This window comes from Aythya ferina, assembly GCF_964211825.1.
Source record: "Aythya ferina genome assembly, chromosome: 2".
NCBI classification, from domain to species: Eukaryota; Metazoa; Chordata; class Aves; order Anseriformes; family Anatidae; genus Aythya; species Aythya ferina.
This window is the reverse complement of record NC_140297.1, coordinates 52,872,012-52,894,837: the sequence shown is the minus strand read 5'-3', so window position 1 is coordinate 52,894,837 and position 22,826 is coordinate 52,872,012. Positions and strand designations below refer to the sequence as shown.

The following is a 22,826-nucleotide window of genomic DNA, read 5'->3' as shown; positions in this document are numbered from 1 at the left end:
TTCCATACATGTTCTTTCTGGGGGCTACCCCCTCAAATGCATATGAGCAATGGGCTGCATTCATAAGCACATACCCTGACACAATTTTGCCAAACATAGTCTCCCTCATAGGCTGCATATCTTTGGCTCATGCAAAGAGTAGCAAACAGCTCATCCAAAGCTGGCTATGAAGAACAGAACTGAACCAAAGCCCCTCAGCAGCATTTTAATCTCTCTGTATTCTCCGCCATGACCTGCTTTAGCTGACCAGATATGCACAGGCTTCTCCAACTGTAACTGTTTCATCTCCAGAGAAGGGGAAAACAGCCTTGTGAAGGTTTCCTTTCCTTTCCTTTCCTTTCCTTTCCTTTCCTTTCCTTTCCTTTCCTTTCCTTTCCTTTCCTTTCCTTTCCTTTCCTTTCCTTTCCTTTCCTTTCCTTTCCTTTCCTTTCCTTTCCTTTCCTTTCCTTTCCTTTCCTTTCCTTTCCTTTCCTTTCCTTTCCTTTCCTTTCCTTTCCTTTCCTTTCCTTTCCTTTCCTTTCCTTTCCTTTCCTTTCCTTTCCTTTCCTGCCCTTTTTTCTTTTCCTTTCCTCTTCTTTTCCTTTCTTTTCACACAGCTGCTCTGTGCATACACAAAAATATGACTGCCTATAGGCATTGATTTTTGCTTGGTTCTTTTTTTAGCAGTAGAGTATAAGGTAGAAAGGAAATGGCTGTGTAACATGAGGAGTTTCCCATTCCTTTATGAAATTGAAAGAGAATACTATCAAGAAACATTGGCTTGCATTTGCTAATGGAAAAATATGAACAAAATTAATTTAAAAATTTCCACTTGTGGGACACAAAATTTTCTTCCAGTTCTCATTAGGACTGGCAATGATTGTTGTTCACATCTTATTGCACTGGTGTCCAGGCAAATATATATTTATTAAAAAAAAAAAAAAAAAAAAAAAAAAGGCTTTATTGAGATAAAAATAAAAGATATTCTGTATTCACATAACGTAAAAACTTTGTGTCAGCTGGAGAGACTTTATTACATAGCTAAGGCCCAACAGTTAGAACAGGTAAGAGAAGAAATAAACTCAGGAAGCAGCCTCCATAAGGTATCAAGCTGAAAACAGCACTCTGAAACATGTACGTCTTCTGCCTTTTTAAGAGCATCACCTGACAAAACTCAACACAATGTACTTGGTCCCATCTACACATTTATAATCCACCTATACTTTTTGGATATTTTTTAACAGAGTTTAGATCTCTAATAAACCTTCTTCCTCAAGAGTCAGAGTATCAAATAACTGGCTGTGAACTACTTAATCACTAAATGAATAGAACAGGTCATTGATATTAAAAAGCTATTTATCATGAATTTTATACATAGAGAACTTGATCCAAAGCTCCTGACAGAATTTTAGGCATCACTGTTTAGAATTAATACCTGAAGGATTGTTCTCGTCTCAGAAGATTTCCTTACTGTCCAAAAAAGTAACAATCTGTGTTGGGTCAGGCAGATGAAGAGTTTTCATGCCACATAAACACAGTTTGTGAAATTCAATGTTATAGTACATTAATATTGAATAATTAGTATTAATAAGTAAGCTCGTGTATGGCTCTGAAAGATACATGTAATTCTGCTTTGGTAATGGAAATGCTAGAGCTCCACGCTTTCTGGATTAGCTTGAGAATATCCGGAACAGACCAGCGAAAGTAACAAGAAATTTGGAATGCGACTGCAGGGAAAAATAAAGGAACTGGGTTTACTCGTTGTTAAATATATATATAAATATATATATATATATATATATATATATAATAAAAATCAAGTTAACTTAAGCTGATAATTTAAGGAGCTCACAGAATCTCCTTTACTTTAAGTTCCTAAGAAATGGTTAAACAAAACTCTACATGGAATATATTATTCACCACTGCCCTTTAGCATAGGGTCTGCTTTTAGAAGTCTCTTTTGTTCTTGTATGTCTAGGATTACTGTGACTCTTAGCACTATCTCAATGCATTTCTTTTCCCAAATTCTACACAGTGATGGCAATGAAATTGTGCAAGGACAGCAGTCTTCACATAGTTTCTTTTTAACTGAAAAAGAAGCATAGGAGTCTAGAGATATTTACTCACTGTGAATTATTAGAGCTACTGCTGACAAAAAAAAAAAAAATTAAAAAAAAAATTGAAAATATACAAAAATATACAAGACAGAAGAAATGAATGTCTTCTCAAATAAAGGGTGAACAATGAAAGGTTTAAACCCCTCTTCTCTGAAAACTTAAATTACCATAAATTTTATATTACCTAGGGCCAGATTGCAGAGCTTTTGTCAGCATTTGTAATTTATGTCTGCGAATACATCAAACTTGCTGTTTCAAGCAAGTGCCCTACTCCTCTTAGTCTGGAGAACTAACTATCCATGAAATGGAAAGTCTATACTTTCAAACATTGTCAGCCTAAGCAAGAGAAAAATAGTGTATACATGTCATATGCTTTTTTACAGATCTTTATATGCAGCCTGCCATGAAAGCAGTCTTTCTGACCTCAAGATGAGCTACAAAATTTCAGTGCTCATAATGACCAACCCAGTCATTCTTCGCTTAGCAAGCATTTACCTCTTGTATTAAGGCCACAGAGCAACATTGCTTTTCAACGAGCCCCTTCAGAAACAATCTACAGATCTCATTCTTCTAACAGTACACAGGTAGGGGGTGAATGCAATTATAGTGTTAATTTTCCAGTTGAGTGGATGTACCTAAAACCATTATAATTTTTACAGTATGTAATGACTCGCACAACAGTCTCCCTCCACGTACATTCTCTTTGTAAGCAATGATTTCAGTGCTCTCCACTTTCCTTAACATTTTTGGACTTTTAGCTAAAATTGAATAGGTTAAATATATATTTTTTTCTACTTTCAGCCTCCAGTTGTTTTTATTCTTATTTAAATATTGGAGTCTCATTTAAATGGAAACTTCAGAATTCACAGATCCATCTAAATCCTGGGTCCATGTTCCTCAAATACTAACTGAAAACATCCAGTGCAGGGGACAATCTTTATGTTATAGTGACTGTAGACTGTATAGTGACTGTCCTCCAGAAAGAAGAAAGAGTGGCCGATTGTTATGAAAAGATCTGGTTCCACCTAAGTTGACCCCAGACTCCTTAATCACTGAAGACAGGTATTGCTTGATTAGATAGCATTGAGAAGCTTAATGAAAACACTTTTAAGGCTTTATTAGGAAGGACGATTCTCTTGAGCTCGCTCATACACTGTGCCCACTGCGGCCAAATCCATTGAGGTGGTGGCGAGCAGGAACCGCCTGATTTTTTAGGACACCCCTCGCACAAACTTCAGGGATCTAAACCCTCCTCCCAGAGCTTGGCGGGCTCTAGATACAGCTGGGCCCGGCTTTTCAGCGTGCCAGGAGCACAAAGCAGGAGCCAGCCGCCACCATATCAGAGCGGAGGGGACAGGGCTGAGGGCGGCCTTGGAGGTCACTGTGGCAGGGCTGCGCCGCCGCCATGTTGGGGCGGAGGGGGCGGCCCTTCCCGGATGCCTCCTCACACCGCCCCCGACTCCGCCCCGGCCGCGGGCCGAGGGTGAGGGCGGAGGGGGGAGCTCCGCCCGCCGCCGCCACCGGAGGAGGAGGAGGAGGAGGCCGGGACGATGTTGGAGACGCTGCGGGAGCGGCTGCTGAGCGTCCAGCAGGACTTCACGTCGGGGTGGGTGGCACCCCGTGTCCATAGGGGGGTGGCGGGACCCGCAGCCCGGCCGGGGTGAGGGGGAAGCAGGTGACCGGGAGGGAGGAAGAGGAGGGGACCGGCGGCTGCAGCGCTGGGTGTGGGGAGGGAGAGGCTGCGCTTTGGGGAGGGTGGGCGAGGCGTGAGCGGGGCCGATGGAGGCGCTGGGCTCGGTGACGAAGTGCCTGAGCCGCGAGGTTGCGTGGATCCGTGTGATTTCGCCCTTTGCTGCCTGAAAAGCTTCTCTGTGCCCTGGAGGGTGAGAGTTGCCGTCACGTGAAGGAGAGGAGCGCAGGATGAGCGGAAGGAGCAGCTCCTTGCTGACACTACAGAGATACTCTGCCTACACTGCCCCACTCCAAAAATACTCTTCCTACACTGCCCCCCTCCACAGTACAAAGATATTCTTGCTACGCCGCCCCACAAGCTTTATTTTTTTTAATATGCACACTGGATCAATGCTATATTTAGCACCAGCAGGTGGTCCCAGGGAGTGTTACTGGAAGTCAGAGGATGGCAGGGGAGCAAGGTCACGCCTGTGCTGCGAAGCTCCGGGCTCCTAACGAGCCCCAGGAGAGCATCGTGTTGTAATCGATTGCTTTTGAGAGCTGCCTGGCCTCTGGCTGTGTTGAGGCTGCCTGATAATATCTCCATGGTAAACATTTATCTATAGTCAAAGACATCTCTGAACTCCAAAAACCTACGTACTTTATAATGACTTATTTGCAGCAGTTTACAGTGGACTGAAGAAACTGATACAGTAACTACCAATCAACCACACAAGTTGCTGGTGTATCTATCTTACCAAAACAAACATGAAATTGTAAGAGTACAGACCAAGGCATTGCTTTAGTGCTATATTTCTGTTTTGCTGTTGTTTTTAGAGCTCTTGTTGTGTTAGATGCCTCAGTACAGTGTAAGATTCTTTAGGAAATGGTGTCTTTAACGTGATGAAACAGGATAAACAGAAAGGCCTGGGTGTGATGGTCACTTCACTTTGTCAACATAACCGCTGTTGCTGCTGGGGAGCCAGGAGGTTTTCATATAGTCTCTAATTTCCCTTCTTCCTTGTGTTGCCATGTTTTATTCTGTTTTAAAAGCAGTTTTTATTTTTTGCATCTTTGTTTCAGGAGCTCCATTAATGTGTCCTCCTTGGGGTGTCCTTTTAACTTTTTTTTTTTTTTGCAGTGTAATTCTTTGTTGCCATTAAGAAAGTGTATCTTGAAGCAGTGGTAACAAAGGTTGTGGAGCGCATCACTCCTTTTCCCGTACTATCCCCTTCATGTCAGGCCAGAACATGAATAGTCCTGTTTTGCTTTCCCTTTCCCTTCCAAGATAATGCAACCTCAGTGCCAGTGTTTCGGATTATCCTTTTCTCTACCCCCACCAAAGCAGTAGTAGAAGCATTGTTAACTACACATGAACGACTGTGAAATGAACAGTTGGATTGCTTTTAACATTGGGAGGGAGAAGCTTTTCCAGGGCTTCTAAGGAGAGAGCATCTCTTCCAAAGGCATAAGGGAGCACCCACTTACAGCTGAAAAAGATTGAATCTGGGGTCATGTAGAAAGAACACTTTGAGGTTGTTAGCCACTTCTGTGTACAGAGAAATGTGTTCTCCTTTCCCCTTCAGATGTGCCTCCTGTCTGCTTCTGTGTATCCTGTGAGTGAGGTGCCTAGATTTTGACCCATTTACCTGCAAGCAGTCTCTTGCAGGAGAAGGGGGGGAAAAGAAGCAAGCTATCTTTGTGCTCAGGCAGTAATTTGTGTGCTTCGGCCGGCTTCAGTGATGTGGTTCACGCTGCCTCTACTTTGTACAGAGAACACTGCTGAAAGGAAGCCAATATTGTGAAGCCTAGTGATGCCTCTTTTAACCATTACTTCTGACTACGTGACAGACAGCTTGGTAAAAGAACTGGTGCTTGTGACCCAGCGTTTCCTTCGATCCCTATATGCAGAGAAGTGCTGCTGTTACTGGCAGGAGTGCATACTGGGGAACAGAAGAGAAGAGCGAATTGCAGTGCGTTCCTCACTGTGCTGTGGTTGTTGCTACTTGGCTGACTATTAAGAACAGTTCTCTAACAGGGAGTGGAGACCAGCCTTAGTTTGTCTTTTCTCAATTTGCCTGCCACCTATGTTGCTGTAGACTTCGGAGGTTTCATTTTAGAGTTCCTGGAAGCTGGTGATAGTGAAAATGGGGGACAGGGAGTGGTTGGGCTCACCCTAGAAGCAGCCTGGTTATCTTTGTATCAGGGCTGCTTCTCAGTCACTGGGTGACTGAGGATTACTTAACACACATCCTTCAGTTCTTGATTTCTTCCTAACCCTTGTTATCCCACACAGCTGGGTTGCTGAAGGACATACAGGCTGAGGACAACCATCACCTTGATGGGCAGAGAAAGAGCAGGAGGTTTTGGTTCACACTCTTCCGTGCCAACCTGACTAGCACATACAGGTTGACTGGAAAAAAGTTTCAAAAAGCCGGGTGGGGGTAGTAGAGGAGTTGGTTTTTTTTTTGCTTTCTTGTTTGCTTGTGAGTTGGTTGTTGTTGTTGTTAAAAACAGACAAACAACAAAATGTGTCTTAAAGAAATGAGATACCCGTACACCTCAGGTTTGCTCAGTTAGCAGTGCACTGTTACAATGCTGCTGGAGATTTTGATAGCTGGCAGGTGAAAAGTTGTGCTCGTGCTAGTCTTATGTTGGCAGACTTACAGCAAGTGGGTGCAAATATGTCTGTATTACTGTCATGCTCTTCCTTGGCACACGTGCCCTACAAAGGATGTTCTTCAGGATTGAACTGGCTATTTGTATGCAGATCTTTCATACCTGTCTTTTAAGGAAGCAGTATTGAAAGCTGGATGGCTTGGATATATAGCTGTCATTAAAATTTTCATCCCAGTTGCTCCAATGCACTTATAGAAAAATCTTACAGTTTAGAAGAAGTGAAAGTAGTTTTCTGTGACAGTTTCCATAAAATCAAGTGAAATTTGATTTATGTCTGAAATAAGCTGAAATAAAAATAACTATAATAGACTGGAATTAACATGTTACACATTCAGACAAGTTGTTCTTTGCTGGAAACGTCTGACAGCTTTGTGTTTTGATTTACAGGTTGAAGACGTTGGGCGACAAATCAAGAGAAGCAAAAAAAAGCAGGCAGAGGTAGTTCCATACACCTTAATGTATAGCATTGATTTAGGATAGTGGTGTTAAAGGCAAATATAAAAAAGGCTCATATTCAGGTTACAAAAATATCTCCATAGAATTTTACAGAATGTTCTTTTGATGATAGAAAAGCTTAACCTTAATATTGATGAAATATGTGGCTTAATAGATTTTTGGTATGCGTAAATAATTTGTGATGGTTATCATACAACTTATAAATGTCTATTGAAATATGTGAATAGCCAACTTTATTGTAGTACTTCACACAAGATTCAGACTGTAATACACCAAAATGTATTGTTTTAACCATCTGTGAATCTTGTATACTAAAATTGTTTGTAATTGTTTTTCGGTGTAAGAACAAAAGTGAGCCTTTTTATTGTAAAAAATATGTGTATAACATACTACTAAAATTATCTGTGCTCATCTCTATTGAAAGAGCTTTTAAAAATCATGGTTTTTTATCTTCTGCACTAGTATGTTGTTTCAATCTGTGTGAACTATAGGGAAAGACCACTTAATGTCTGTAAAGGACATCAGTGTTGCTTCTTCAAATAAGCTCAGATGTGCTTTAGTGTAAAGCATGTTCTCACTAAAAAAGCATGTAGACACAAATGAATTTTAAGACAGGCTTTAAACAAAAATAAGGCATCTGAAATAAACTGTGTAAAGTTCTGAAGCTTGATGTTTGTAGAGCGTAAAGATTTTTACAACGGAAAGCTGGTTGTGTTGACAAGACACTGAAGCTAAACTAAAAACGGATGACTATTTGAATAAAACTATTTTAGGCAACTGCCTTCTCTGTATATTTCCAGTCCATAATATTTTGGTTCATCTGGTGTATTGTGAATCTTAACCGCTTTTTGAGAAAAGCATCAGGCAACCCAAATAGATCCTCACAAATTGGGAAATGCCAGGATGACTTCTACTTCTGCTTTGCTGTTAAAGTTCTGGAACAGGTACAGCTTAGCTTGGTTATAAGCATATAGCTGAGAGCTTGTGGAGCAGCATCAGAGGAGAGGCCACTAAGGGTGATGTTGTGGTGGCAGCTTGCTGCTGACAATCTGACCAGGGACAGGAAGTGGATGGTGTCTTCTCTAAACAATTCAAGGAAGTTTCACTAGCATTAAACCCCCGTTCTTCTGGGGGGCTTTAACTTCCTCTGTATCTGCTGTAAAAATGACGCAGCAGTCAAGAAGAGTTCTGAAGGGGGTCAGGGATAAATTTTAGATTCCCTTTCAATATCTTTGGCATGCAGGGATAGCTTTAGGAAAGCCTGAGGACAAGAAGAGCTTCTACCCCTGCATTGGTAATAAAAGGCTGAATGCAATAAATATGAGATAGTTGATAAATGAGGTGGATGCTGAAATGAAATTGAGATAGGTGATGACTTTGCTTTAGTCCTTGCAAACAAGGTCTCCCAGTCCCTCTGCTTAGTTAGAGGATTCAAGAAAGAAATTGACCAGGAATGGATGAAAATCAAACTGGGGAACTCAGCCCGTGAAAGTTCATAGGGCCATATGGGCCATGAGGTTTCAAGAAATTTCATGAAATTCATCCCATACAAATCTGAAGTCTCTGACTGGGAAGAAAGAATCCTCTGCAACACTATGGACTGGGGCTGGGAAATAGCTTTGCTGTGAAGACCCTGGGGGTTTTGGCAGAAATCAAGCTGAAAGTGAGCCAGGAATGTGCCTGGCAGCAAGGAAGACCACATGCAGCAGGACTGAGGAGAGTGGCTATCCCACTGGCTCAGCACTCATTATATCACAGCGAGTTATTGTGTACAGTTTTGGGCTAACATGAGACATTGATAATCTGGAGCCAGTTCATCTGAGGGCCACTGGGATGCTGGGGCTGCAGTCTTGCTATTTTATGAGGGGAGCCTGGAGACGAGATGGCTTTGGGGAGACCTAGCAGCAGCCTGCCAGTACCTGTGTGCAGGTTATCAAGGTGAGGCAGGCAGTGCTAGGCTGTCATCCCATCACACAGTGCTATGTGATGGGGTGACAAAAGGCAATAGGTGTAAAGGAAACAAAGAGGTTCGGACAGAAAAATGCTATAAGGAAAAGTGCTTCCCCCCACACACACACCAAGGATGGTTAAGCAGGGGAACAGGCTGCTTTCAGAGGCTGTGAAGTTTCTGTCTTCAGAGGTTTTTGAAGTTCCAACCAGACAAAGCCCTGAGCAAGCTGATCTGATCCCACAGCTGGTCCTGCTTTGAGCAAGAGGTTAAACTAGAGACTCATTGTGAAGTCCGTTTTCACCTCACTGATTTCTATGATTTTTCCCCTGGCTTAAATAAAAAAGGTTTAATTTGTAGTATTTATATATACAAGAAATTGTCTCATGTAAGTTGTTTTTAATGGGCATAGTCAAAAACAGTTAAGAATGGGCTACAATAAAATAATGAAGGAGGAAAAAAACTAGCTTTGGAATGTTCTTGTAACATACCCTGTAATGCACTTTAAACTTGAAATGACAAAATGTGAAAGCAAACACTTGGGAACATTCCTGTGCTCAGCATATCTGAGCACAGGAATATGTGTATCTCAGCATACATATGTATGTATGCATAGATAGTGTATAACAGCCTTCTGTTCATTAATAATGTTTGTATGTTTACAATTTGTTTACAGAACTGCTCAAGATTTGCCAGAGTTTTCTCCTGGACTGGAATTACTGAGCAGGTATGACCTTCTATTTCTTTGTTGGTGTCTGCTTCCTGATGTTTCAGCAATAACTTTGCTAGGTCAAGAAAATGAGAAGAAAATGCATGTGTTCATATTGCTATTCATGTTTGGATGCTTTGCAGTGAGTAGAGCAGGGCTTGCTGGGAAACGATAAATGTTTTTAAAGCTTGCCCCATTCTTAAGTACTGTGATGTTGGTGACTCAGGCGTTCTATAGGAAAAGGAGAATTTGAAAGATAACTTCAGTTCTAGGTCTAATGCACAGGGAGAAGGAGAGCAGCATTGAGACCCAGCATGTGGTTTTATTTTGACACTTTGCAACTTTTACACATTTGATGAGTTACTGCTGTTATAATCGAAATATAGACAGTATGCCTGTCATAGCCATGAGAAGAAATTGTTTTCCATGTCTATTTCATCACATTTTTTCTGAGTGTGAGAATTTTTCTGCATTATAAATTTCCTCTGGGTTTGTATCTTCAAAACAAAAAAGACTGTTCTCATTTTTTGGGGGGCGGGGTGACAGACGGACAGGACAGATAATGGACATGACTGGTGATGCAGTCTTGTCTTTCTTTTTCTTTTTTTTCTTAATGGAATTGGGTTCCAGGTAGTGCTGTAAGCATCTTTGTGTGTAGTCTTAAATCTAAGTCTGGGTCCAATGAGCTCTTAATGTATGCTAAATAAAGATGGATCATTTCTTTGAAAGATATTATTTCTTACTGTGTATTTCTTTCTTGCATTTACTGTTCTTCCAATACAATTAGACAGTTTTTAAAACTGTATTTTTGTAATCTCTGTAAACATAAACCCACAGGCATCCATGAAATCCTCTTTATTTATAAGGAGAATGCATCAAAAAAGTAAATCATTTTTCTTCTCTTCAGATATGAAGATGCTTGGGCTGCCCTTCACAAAGGAGCTAAGGATTGTGCAAAAGCTGGAGAGGTAAGAAAAAATAACAATGCTACACTTAAAATGCTTTAAAATGTGTAAATAATTTTAAACTTAAATTTTTAGTAACAATGTATTAGGCTCATTCTGGTCACCGGCTGGGCACCCGCATGTACCTTTGGCTAGTGGTCAGCTGTTCTGGCAGTGTCCTCTCCCAATTTCGTGCCTGCCCTGAGCTTTATCACTGTAGGGGTGGAGTTCATAAGTGGGGAAAAATGAAAGCCTTGACACTGTGAAAGCACTTTTCAGCAGTATTCAAAACACTGATGTGTTATGAACATGGTTCTAGTCACAAATCCAAGACACAGCACCATATGTGTTATGAAGAAGGTTAACTCCATCCCAGCTGGGTGCAGTACAACCAGTATTATGGAAAAGTAATACACTCTGCTGCAGCTTCAGAAAAATGTCAAGCTGCATTGTTTTACTGGGATTTTAAGATACTATTTGACTGGCAGCAGATGGAATGGATCACAGTGCCCAGTTCCTATTTTTTTAATACCCTTTTGAGATTTATTGCTAGTCAGCAACAATTACTGTTCCTGATGTACTAAATATGCCTGTTGTAAAAAAAGATCTGTGATCATGTTTCTTACAAGGCATCATCTGACAAGAATTGTCTGAAGTTCACTCTGCTGTTTACTTTCTGAGACTCCTGTTGCTACAAGCATTGAGTATGATCATTTCCTAGTTCTGTTAAAGTAATTTTTAACTGATATATTGACACACAGAAGTTCTTGTCTTCTATCCGGTGTTCAGACAGTTAAAATCACTACTTGAGCTTAAGCAAAAATTAATTACATGAGCTCACTTTTTTTCTGGGGTATATCAGGTTACAGAATGACTGAGAAATATTACTTTGTCGGAGTGTGACAAGAAATGTAAAAATAAAACACATCCAGAGGTTCAGATGGCCAGTTTTTGCACTCTGCTGCCATTATCTGACATATTTTAAGTTAGCTGGGGATATTATTTTGAGTCTACTTAAGAGATCTAGAATAAATGGCAATGTAAACAATGTAACTTCAGTGATAATTCAAACAATAAATAATGTGATGTAATGTAAACAGTTGCAAAAATGGTGTTGCATGTTAACACCGTAACTCTTTAGAAGTGCTGGGAGGGCTGGGGACTGCATAATATCTTTGGGGTTGAGGTGTACTGGTGGTTAGTACCAGGGTGGGGCTGACAGTGTCAGCTGTGTAGCTGCGATGTATAGCAGGACTGAACTGGGGGGTTCACTGTCCTGGATGAAACCTTAACTTTGTCTGGCCAAATCCCTCCTGACTCTTCTGCTTTTCATAGTAGTTTTCTCCCTAGCTTTTTCCAATGTATATAAAATCACACTGCTTAATATTTTTGAAATGCTGTATTATATGGTAAGGAAGGTTATCTTATATTTTTCTTTCTCTTGCCTGATAGTATTTCCATCACTTTTTCCACCAGTTCTAGTGAAAAGTTTCAGTTACTAGAGATGCAGTTCTCTCTGCCAGCTTTGTGTGTTTTACTACCGATGATTATTTTTAGAGAACTCTTTAAATGAGTTTCTTAACATTTTGCAATACTTGCAATAGTCTGCTTTTAAAAATGTAATTCTAAAAACAACATGAGATTTCAGGTATATTATGCCAAGATAACCTTAATCTTGTGTGTTATGGCTGCTTGGGAAAATTAGAATGAAAAACTTACAAAGAGACTCCAAAATTTTCCACGTAGTGCAAATATTTTGTTTTGGGAGAATCCAAAATATGCTTTTATGAAAGCAGAAAATACAGGGCTCAATGTAATCAGAATTGTGTAAGCACACGGGATTGATTGTACCATATGAGGCCTAAAGTTCCACTTGTCCAGTATCCTGTTTCTGGTAGTGGTCAGTAGCAGATAAATAAGAGCACTGGTAGCTTATAAACCTTGAGTAGAAAAAGGAACTTGAATATTTCAAGCTTTAATTGCTGCCTACAGCTTTACCATGTTGTAGATGTTAACTACCAGTTCTATCTACAAAATTATCCTAAAAATACTGGTTTTAGATGCTTGTAATCTTAGTTGCATGTAATTTTCTCTAGGCTGAAATGTTCTGGTGTTTGTCCTCATCTCATGATGTATTTTGTTGTTGTTTGCCTTAATGTTTGACTCATAGCGTTATTTCGTTCTCAAAAATAGTTCTGGCTTTAAAAAAGGGTGTCGGTGTTCTGAAATGTTTCATTACTCACTGGGCTTTGGAATAAGGTTTCAAGCCTTGTCTGGTAAAACAGGATGGCTTTTTGACAGAGATGGGGAGTTGGAGGGATTTGGAAATGGAAGTTGTCATTCTGAAAGAATCTGTCTGAAGTGGATAGAATTATAAATGCTTAAGAACTTCCTTTACCCGTTGTTCTAACATTTTCCATTTTTGCAACTAAATTCTATGAAAACTGAAACATTCAGAATGCAGATACAGAAGAAGTAGTAATGGAACTAAGAACAGGGAAACTAATTGAATCATCTTGATTATCATATATAAGGGAAACATCTGTGTTACCTAAGTTCTCTTGATCTGGCCATGTTTTGTAGAATCTGACCTATGTAAAATAAAACTTTTAAATGGTGTATCCTCCTCATATTATAACACTATTGTATAATGAGTGTTAGGAAGAATCAAACAAGAACAACAGAAATTGTGCTAGCATAAAAGTATATTCAGAAAGATTTGCAGCTAGTGCAATTAAATTTATAACAAAAGCAGTAAGACTGATGTAAAGATAACTTATTTTTATATGTCATTCATTTCATTTCATTATCTAGAGTATTTTGAATGTGCAGAATCTTCAATTTTCTTGTTGAGATGGACAGCTGTATTAGTATTCTCATTTGATTTTGATCTTATGATAGTGTGTCGCAGATTTGTAAGTTCTGATAATGAAAATTGTTCTGAAACTGGTGCTTTTTCTAAATCAACTGTTCTGGTTTTTGGAGTGGCAGTAGGTGAGAAAATGGTGACAGGTTTTATTGGCATGTCAATTTCATCTGACTTTATTGATTAAATTGGCATGAGTAGCAACATTAAACTAAGTTACCAACTTAGGCAAGCCTTACATTACAGCACTGTAATGTTGTTACTGTATACCAGTGCAACCCTGCTGTCAAAATTCCAGCTGTATGTCATTATAGTTAATAAAATTCATAAAATGTCCTGTTTTAGTGTAATTAGTGTATTGAGAAAATCTATGTTGTTTTGATGGATGCATTTTTATATGCATTTTTCATACTGTGGGATGCCTTCTTGAGTGTGTTGTATGTTTAGTTGGGAAGTATGTACGTTGTAGTGATATAACGTTATTGTACTGACCTTACGCATGAATTCTAAAAATTGGTTGAGATGCTCATAAGTAGGTATATCAACTTGCAAGTAAAGTCAAGAACCTGTTTGTTTCAGCTGGTGGACAGTGAAGTTGTGATGCTTTCTGCACACTGGGAGAAGAAAAGGAACAGTTTGGTGGAACTACAGGACCAGCTCCAACAAATACCTGGGTTTTTAGCGGATCTAGAATGCCTTACAGCAAGCCTAGGTAAGGCTTTATAGACATAGCAAGTGTTCAAGTCAATAAACAGGCTTAGACTGAAGTTCAGATGTTGTGAACTTTGTAATTATAAAATTTCATTTTGCTTCCCAAACACATCCTTTTTTGTTATAAAACATTAGTTCTTAAACTAACTGGTTTTGTAAAGGAGAAAAATTAGTCGTGGTTGCTTTCCCAGAAGCTAAAATGTTGTATCTGTCACTATTTTGGGGGGAAAAAAGTGTATGGTAACTCCATGTCCTGGTGAAAATTATTGTCCGCTGAAAATTATTCTTATTGAAGTCTTAAATTCTTTATGTAAGTAATGTTAACAGTCATGTATGTAGTTGCTTCTCTTCAGTCAGTGTAGTTTAATTTAATAATTTCTTTTAAATCATTATTTGTTCTGTGGGACAAGAAATGTACTTGGCTTGGGACATTTCCAAGGCAGAAAAGTTATTTTGAAAGTAATTGTTGGTTCCAAAGCTTGCTCCCATACTTTAACTTAGTATACAGGAACAACCTGGCTTTCTCATAGGTGAAACTAGCAGTACTAGTTTCTGAGGTTACCAAATACATCGTGTTTGTTAGATGTGTTGTCAGGCACTACAGATGGGTTCCAATTTTTTTTATATTTCTATCAAATGTTAACCTGTTGATTTAACTTAAAAGCTGAGAAGATCAGTGCTCTAGTGGACTACTTCTGGAAACATCTCATACAAAACAGTTGATCCAGTGTTGAAAATTAAATTAGGAAAAAATATTCTGGCCTCTTAGTCTCTGAAAAGCTGCAGTGTTACTGTGCCTTGAAACAAGGATGTGATGTTTGACAATTAGGAAGCCTTTCTGTCATCAGTAGGCCTCTTACTATCTCCATGAAAATCTGTTCAAGTTGCATCAATTTAAAGTTTTTAAACAGATGAGTTTTTGTTCCTAAGTAGACTAGTAATAGCTTTCTATTTCGTTTTGAACCATGGAATGTATTTTCATGTATTACTGTATATCATGTGATTTAGTAAGGCTTTATTATGTGTGGTAAGCATTTCTGTTGGCATTTTGAAAAGCTCACTTATTTTCTCATGAAATATCAGTTGAAATACTGATGTATTTAACTACTGATTTTAATATCATTGTGAATAAAGTGATGCAGTCCACTGGTAGGCCAAAGATAAGCAATATAATAAAACCTAATGGAATTGTCTTTATAGTTCATAACTGCAAATGCTATAAATTTTGATGAATTAGGTTTACCTTCCCATTCCTAATACTATGGGTTTATGAACCAAAATTAATCTCACCCTGACTGCAAAATTAGTTGGAGGAGTCTCCGTGACTCTGGAATATTTTTGATTTTATGCAAAGAGTGGTTAGGGAAATATTAAGCAGTTTGCTCTGGGAAGCTAATTTTGAGATACGCTGCTAAGTTTGTGAGATTTGAACCAAATCTTTCTAGCCTCACTGCAGGGATCAGATTTCAAGTAATTCACCTACTGTTTTTTATTAGTTCTTTTCTAACCACTGAGATTGTGTTTTTGTTTTTTTTTGTTTTGTTTTGGTTTGGTTTGTTTGTTTCATTTTGTTTTGTGTGTGTGTTTGTTTCTGATAAGTCTTACAGAGTCTGTCTGAAGAGAAAGGTATAATTTATATCAAATTCAACATCTACAGTTCTGGAAGTGATTCAGCAGAAGTTTACTGTGATATTCTGCTTACTGTTTTTATTCTTTTATAACTGAGATATCTGTTCTTTCTAAACATAAGCTGCGTTCACTTTTCCAAGAGGTGATTAATATTGTGACTGAAATTTGAATGCAATTGAAATGTTCTGTTAAAAAAAAAAAAAAAAAAAAAAGTGAATATAGAATTATAAATTGCTATATGCTGGGTTGTGCATCCAAGATGTCATTTGGCTAATTTTCATCATTTCAGGAAATTAATAGTAGTTCTGTGTTGCAGCATGGTATGCCCCTAACAAATCTGTTAATGCTTTAATTTTGAAAGTCGACAGGGAACCCTGGCAGCTTTCGCTAACAGAAATTTCAGATAATGAAAATGAACCTTTTTGGTGACCTACTTAAAATCAGCATGAGTCACGTACAGATTCTTTGTCCTTTACTGTGTATAAAAAGACACATTTTCATTAGCACTTTATTTATAAACACCTTTTACTTAGGTACTCATATTATCAGTCATTCCTCACTTCCATAAAAAAGTCTGTCTTGATTTGTCCGATAAATTTATTGTATCATAAGAGATCTTGTAACTGTTGTTGAAAGCCTTGAAGAAAAAAATTACTCTCTTGTAAAAGTGAAATCAACAGTTATTGCCCTTTCAAAGTCCAGCATTTGAATCACCATTTAAGACAAATTTTATTTGAGATGTTGTAGAAAATATCTGCCTGTCAATATCTGGAACGTTTGTCTTAATATAAAATATACTTCATGCTTGAGTGGGGGCATTTGCTCAAATGTCTGTTTTGATTTCAGTAAATCAATGCACACAAACCTAGATTCAAATCCAATTTTCACTCTTTTATTTTTTTTTCCCCTCTTAAACATCTAATGTTAAACATCAGCTTGAAATTGGTTTCAGAAAGACTGGTCATGAACCTAGATGACAGACCCCATGTAGGGTGAAAATATTTAGACTTGTGAGAGTGGGAAGAAAATAAGGCTAGGGATATATTCACAGAGATAAAAGCTGTTCCTTTCTAATCTTTAACAGATTTATTTTATTTTTTTTTTTTAAGTCTTGCAGGTGAATTGAGCTCTTCCTCTGTGTGTGTGTGTACATGAGCATACATATATACCTATATATGCTCATTTTAAGCTTAGTGATCTGTTATGTCCCTGTTTGACCTAGAGGTAAAGGGAATTTCTTTGATGTGATTTTTTCCATCCTTAATGTTTTATCCCTTTTTGGTTTTTAGTCAGAAGATAAATAAACTTTATAAAAATGGCTTTCATACTGATTGGTAGCTTCTGTTTTAGTGGCCAGGACTGTGTAGGAAAGTTAAATTTAAAATTATTGTAGAAAAAAATGAAAACTGTGGTATTTTCTGATCTACAGTTGTGAGTTAGGTTTTCTAACAATTTTTGAACTACCACAGAACAACAGGTAACACAGGTTTCAGTTAAAATATATGTGATAAATTTAAATTAAGTAAACTTTAGGAAGAATGAAATTGCTGGTACAATGAATCTTTTCCCTCCTCTTTAAAAAGATAAAAGGTAGGGGGAGTGCTTTTCTCCACCACCGTGTTTCAGAGTGTAATGGTGGTTGGTGCCTAATCAGCTGGTTGTAGGATATCTTGAAGTGTGAGCTTCCTGTCAAAAGTGAGGTATAAATCCTTTGAGCTCAATATACATACAAAGGACTTCTGTACCTTCAATGTTTTGTTTTCTAAAATGTCATAACTCTGATCTCTACTAAATAAGTCCTGTTTTGTCGTCTCTGTCTAAATTACAGTCCCATGTGAAAATATGATTGGTGGTTTGTCCTGGTTGGGGCCTATCTTGGTATATACAGAATTTCAGGTTTGTAAAATTGAAATTTTGAGTGGTAGAAAACATAGCAGTCGTGGACATATCCTTAGATTAGCTGGCTTTCAGGGGCAGATGCATTCTAGGTGCTACTGTGAGCAATAAACTGGAAATGTAACATTTTTTAATTTAGTGGTTTTGCAAGATACCTTTTTTAAAGTGTGAGCTTATGTATCTGCGGATATTGATAAGAACATGTCAAACCATTATAGCTTAACTTCCAAATAGATTAAATACATAGCTTTGTTTGGAGCTTCCTTTTAGTGCACAATGTATAAGGTCTCATTTGGGAAGGAGAGACACGAAGTCACAACCAATGCCATTGCTACAGCTACATTCTTTTTGTGTGTCTGTGAAAACAGGTACATTTTCTTTTATTTTAGAAAGAAAAATTCTGAAATCTGTTGCAGCGAAACAGGATTGTTTTCTTCTGGAGAATTTAAGTTGTTCCTCTTCTTCAGGAGCACAAGCTGTGTTTTCTGCAGTTCCCACTAGAGGCTGCTCAAATACCAGTGCTAAGAATCAGTTAGCCTCTGGAATTCACTTTTCTTCATTATATTTTCCTGTTCTTTGTTGTTATCTTTTAACATTATTTCAATAGCAAGTACAGAACAGTATTTTTTTCCTTTTTTTTTGTAAGTGGAAAAAACAGTTGTTGGTAAGTACCTTACTAAAGTATCTCGAACCCTGCCGTGTTTGTGAATTTTGCAAATTAATAAGTGAGCAATCATTCTGAAAGGCAAGTTAACATAATAGAGCCATTTGGATTTTAATGCACTCAGGAAAGTCCATTTTTTTAAGGAAAAAGGGGCCACCAATCATAAAAGCAGTCATGATATTACCTGTTGAATACATTTGGATTTTGTGAGAGAGGAAGTTGAGTGTGTGGTAAACAATGCATGTTCTACAGTGTAATCGGTAGAACTGAAAACATTTTTCCTCAAACTTGTTTCCATGTTAATTTTTAACAACCTTCTTTCAAGTAATCTGTGCTGATATGATAGATTATGTCATGTGTTTACTTTTCTGATTGCTGTGGAGCGTTTTTTTTTACTTTCTTTTTAGGGACAAAAAAAATCTTATAAAGCTGAATTGCAGCTGAATGTATGAATACGCATGCTAGGGAATTTGTTTACAGAGTCTTTAACTTCTGCTGTTACTGAGGGAACCACTAGGGTAGCAATTTCTAGTTGAGCAATGGCCAAGAAAGCTGAAATTTTCTGCACTTCAAGATAGGCTCCAAGTAGGAAAGCCAGACCAGGACTGGGGATTTTACATTGATGTCTTCAGCTTGCCGTTTCCTTCTTTTGTGTAACCAAAACACGATAAATCACTTTTTTTCTGCCTTGAGCTTACTAGTTATTGTCTTGCTTCATGGAGATTGCTTCTGTCTTGGTTAGGCAAAGATGAAACCAGGCCATTTGCCAAAACTAGAGTTACTTTAGCTTTTTCTGCTACTTCTTTCCATCATCTCTGTAGTTCTTTGCATTGACAATCAAGTTTATCTATTGTAATGGATTAGCATGTGTCTCTGAACTCCCATCTACTCTTTGCTTGTTTCATTTGTAAACATGTAAATGTAATTCTTCTTCTCTCTGGTAAAGGAATCATTATGTCGGTATCGAATGTCTATAGTAGTCCTGTGTTCACATAGCTGTATCCTAGAGTGACTAGTTCATTAGAGTCTCAATTTAAAAGAAGAGATTGAGAGGGTTTTTGTGTTTGGTTATGTAAGATAGGTAAGTCTAGAGATTTGTCTATTGGTGTGTCTTCATTATTAAATTTTCAAAGCTGGCATTTTATATTTTCGCAAGGTTTTGTAAGAGTTAAAATTCTTCCAGTATGCCTTACTTCATTTGAATAATTTCAGATTACTACTGGTCTTGGTCAGCAAAGTTTCCTTCCTCAGGTTGGTACGAAGCAGGTAGTAGTAAAATGGCAACATGCCTGACAAGCAAAATTAAATTACGGATTTGGGATGCTTCATTTCACTAAGTATGGACAATAAGTCTTTGAGACTAAGATGCTGGGGAAAATACGCTTCTCGCTGCAAAGGGAGCCTCAGTTAGATCTTGCTTAACATGGTTCTGCTGTCACTCTCCCCTCTGTGATTTGAAATGTGTTTATGTGTTCTGAGCCATTTATATACGTGCAATTATTACCATGTTAATCGTTTATTTACTTTTATGAATTCCCATTTCTGTTTGCGTGGGTTTTGTCCATCTATTGATACAATTTGATGTTCATGTAAATATTTCTTATAGCCCGTCTAGAGGCAAGCTTTGAGGAAATGGAGAATCATCTATTGTGTCTTGAAGACCTATGTAAACAGTGTGAATTGGAAAGATACAAATGCATGCAGACATTACAGCTGGAAAACTACAAGAAAACAAAAAGGTAAATAAAACAATTGCTATAAATATTGGTTGGCATAAACTATAAGCCTATTGAGATTTTTTTTTCTTATACAATACAATCCCCCTTTTAGAATTTTTTAAAGAAATGATAATTGTTGACAGGAAGTTGCAAATTTGTAATAAATCAAATGTTGGTCTAACTCTTGGTGACAAACAGATAATTTGGAAATTATCACTACATTGAGAAGATGAAGTTGTGTTGTATTATCATCAAAGAAACAGTTGGAGTAAGGGCAATTGTTAATAGGCACCGATAAATTGTTGTTTGTTTTAATCCTTTGCACTGTTTTGTGTGTGTGTGTGTTTTTTTTTTTTCCCACATATTGTAACCTGTAAAGTTAGTGACTGTATTTTCCTATCCTATCCTACGAACATCTTCTATTCTATATGGTAGTTATTGCTCTCCTGCCATTCCCTTACTCGCAAAGACAGGGCATTACTACTAAGAATCGAAGTCCAGTTGTGTGAAAAGTTAACCACAGAACCTCCAACTCTTACACTTCACATTTACATAAAAGATGACATAGCAAGAGGTAAAAGTTAGGAGCTTAAAATACTTAACTGTTGTCTTTCTTGTGTTTGTTACTGATAGTCCCAAAAATAAGTAGAGGGAAGAAAAGTAGTAATAATTTGGTTATGTAGATGAGGAAATGAAGAGTTAAACTGAAGCAATTTGTCACAGATGATTTTTGATACACAAGCATGGGTAGATGCAGTTGCTGATCGACCTGGAGCAGGCATTTAAGTAGGAATAAGCAGGTTGCTTGATCTGACCAGCCCTGTGTTCTGCTAGCCAGGGGAAGCACCCTGTCTCTCTTCGTGGTTCTCATTACAGTGGAAGCAGGTTTGACTCATGTGGTGTGGTCAGAACAACTGTTTTGGTTTATGGTCCTAATTAGGAAGTTCTGATCAAGGTCAGGACTCTGCCAGACACTACTGGTTGCATTTTGCATACCATATCCATTTTCCTGTTTCTTGATCTTCCTTTTTGCCATCCTTCTCTCTCTCTCCCCTTCCAGTCTCCTCCCAAATGAAAAACGCAGCCCTAACAACTTCTTCCCCCTCAGTCTTGGTTTGCTACACCTTTGCTCAAATATATTATTTCTGCTGCCATTATTGAAAGAATCTTGGCTCTCTGTGGTGTTACAGATATGGTTACCTTACATACTGTTTAAGATTGCAAGTTCTGCCTCCCAGAAATCTCCCAGTACCTTGAAGGTCCCCTTCAATTGTCTGTGGCTGTGTGGCTGTTTGGCTGTTTTTGATGTAACTCCCCTTTAACTACCTGAGAAATGCAACCATCCCTCATGGTGCTATCCATCATGTCCAGCAGCTACTCATGTCATGCCCTTCAGTTTTTCATACCCTTTTCAGGGAGCTGAACCTCAGGCCCACATCAATGCTCTTGTCATTTTCCTGCAACCTGGATTTTCTCATTCCAAAGTCTGTACAACACTATTTTCACTCTCTCCAGGAAGAGCCAACACTAGACAACATGTCTCAATTTTCACTTGTTCTAACTTATATAAATAATTAAATATTTCTTAGTAATATTTTCAAAATTCTAAATCTGTGCTGTTTAACCGACTAACACACACAATTTTAAATGTGCATAAAACAGTAGATTTATACTCCCCAAAATATTGTAATCTTTCTGAAGTTTTCTGAGTTTGGTTTGTCCTCCCACTCACTTAAATCCCTCCCCTCCTTTCCCGCTCTCTCTTCCCTTCCCCCAGATTCTGCTTTCAGCATCAAAATAAAGTGTTAAACTGCTGCCTGCTCTGCTTAGCATCTAATCAGTTTTATAAATAGAATGCTAAGCAAGCTACTGAACATAATTGTAAGCTGATTACCTTTGGTCAGATCTAGACAAAACAGGAAAAATGCAGGTAATTTCTGGTTGATCATTGCCACAGTATTTATTTAGGTAAGAAATTAACTGCCAACTCATTACTAGAAGGACACTTGCCAGTGTAGATACTTGAAGAATGAACAGCCAGTTAACTTAATGTGAATGTGATTTGTTATATGTGTTTGGAACTCAGGCTCGCTGCTGCTCTCTTTAGTGCTTGGGGTTTTTACTGTGGTAACAGTAAAGAATCAAGTTTGGGGTTCCAGAGCCTATGCTCTCTCTCCAACACAGAAATTTACTTTCAGGGATTAAATGGTTTTGTATAAGAATGTATTTCCTGTGCATTGACCATAGAGGGATGAAAACTGAGATGAACACAAACTCTTGGAAACTGTGGTTATTTTTAGAGTGGAACAAAAAAGTTATTTTACTGTAAAGTTATGTCAGAGATTAGGCTAGAAGCTCATGTATTTGAAGTCTTTTGAAAAATCTTTCTGTATGAACGATGGAGAAAAAAGTGCTTTAGGTCAACATTAAACCTTTGAAATGCAGCTTATGGTAACTATGGGAACTGAATTTCAGAAATAGGTCTCTATGTTAAGTAGAGCAACTTTCTTTCTGTTAAAACAGATCAATTTTTTCCCTTTTGTCTTTGTGTTGAGTACTAGTTTAAACGTAGATTCATCAATCCACGGTGTTTTCCACTATGTATTGTAAAGGCTGGAGCTGGGGATGGAGGGAATTGCTTGATTTACTGTGTGCTGATTAATATTCTCTTTTATGTTTCTTAAATTAGTAGATCAGGGCACCACTATTGTTGTATGGAGTCCAGGTTCCACTTTTGCTTTCTCTGGTTAGTCTTGCTGCAGTCATTTGCACACACGTTAGCATTAAACCATGCCATTTGTTTCCTGTCCTTTTCTCAAGCATAATTCTACTTCTTTTC

General features: G+C 38.1%; 1 protein-coding gene across 1 annotated transcript in view; it reads left to right on the top strand.

Annotated features, from left to right (window-relative positions):
• Positions 1–3,474: 3,474 nt before the first annotated feature.
• DTNBP1 (dystrobrevin binding protein 1) overlaps positions 3,475–22,826 on the top strand; it is a 69,275-nt gene continuing 49,923 nt past the window's right edge. The window contains exons 1-6 of the mRNA XM_084507784.1: positions 3,475–3,702; positions 6,834–6,884; positions 9,527–9,577; positions 10,467–10,527; positions 13,949–14,081; positions 19,876–20,008. Of these exons, the coding sequence (XP_084363910.1) occupies positions 3,647–3,702; positions 6,834–6,884; positions 9,527–9,577; positions 10,467–10,527; positions 13,949–14,081; positions 19,876–20,008 (485 nt within the window). The 5' untranslated portion in view covers positions 3,475–3,646. The remainder of the gene's footprint in view (positions 3,703–6,833; positions 6,885–9,526; positions 9,578–10,466; positions 10,528–13,948; positions 14,082–19,875; positions 20,009–22,826) is intronic.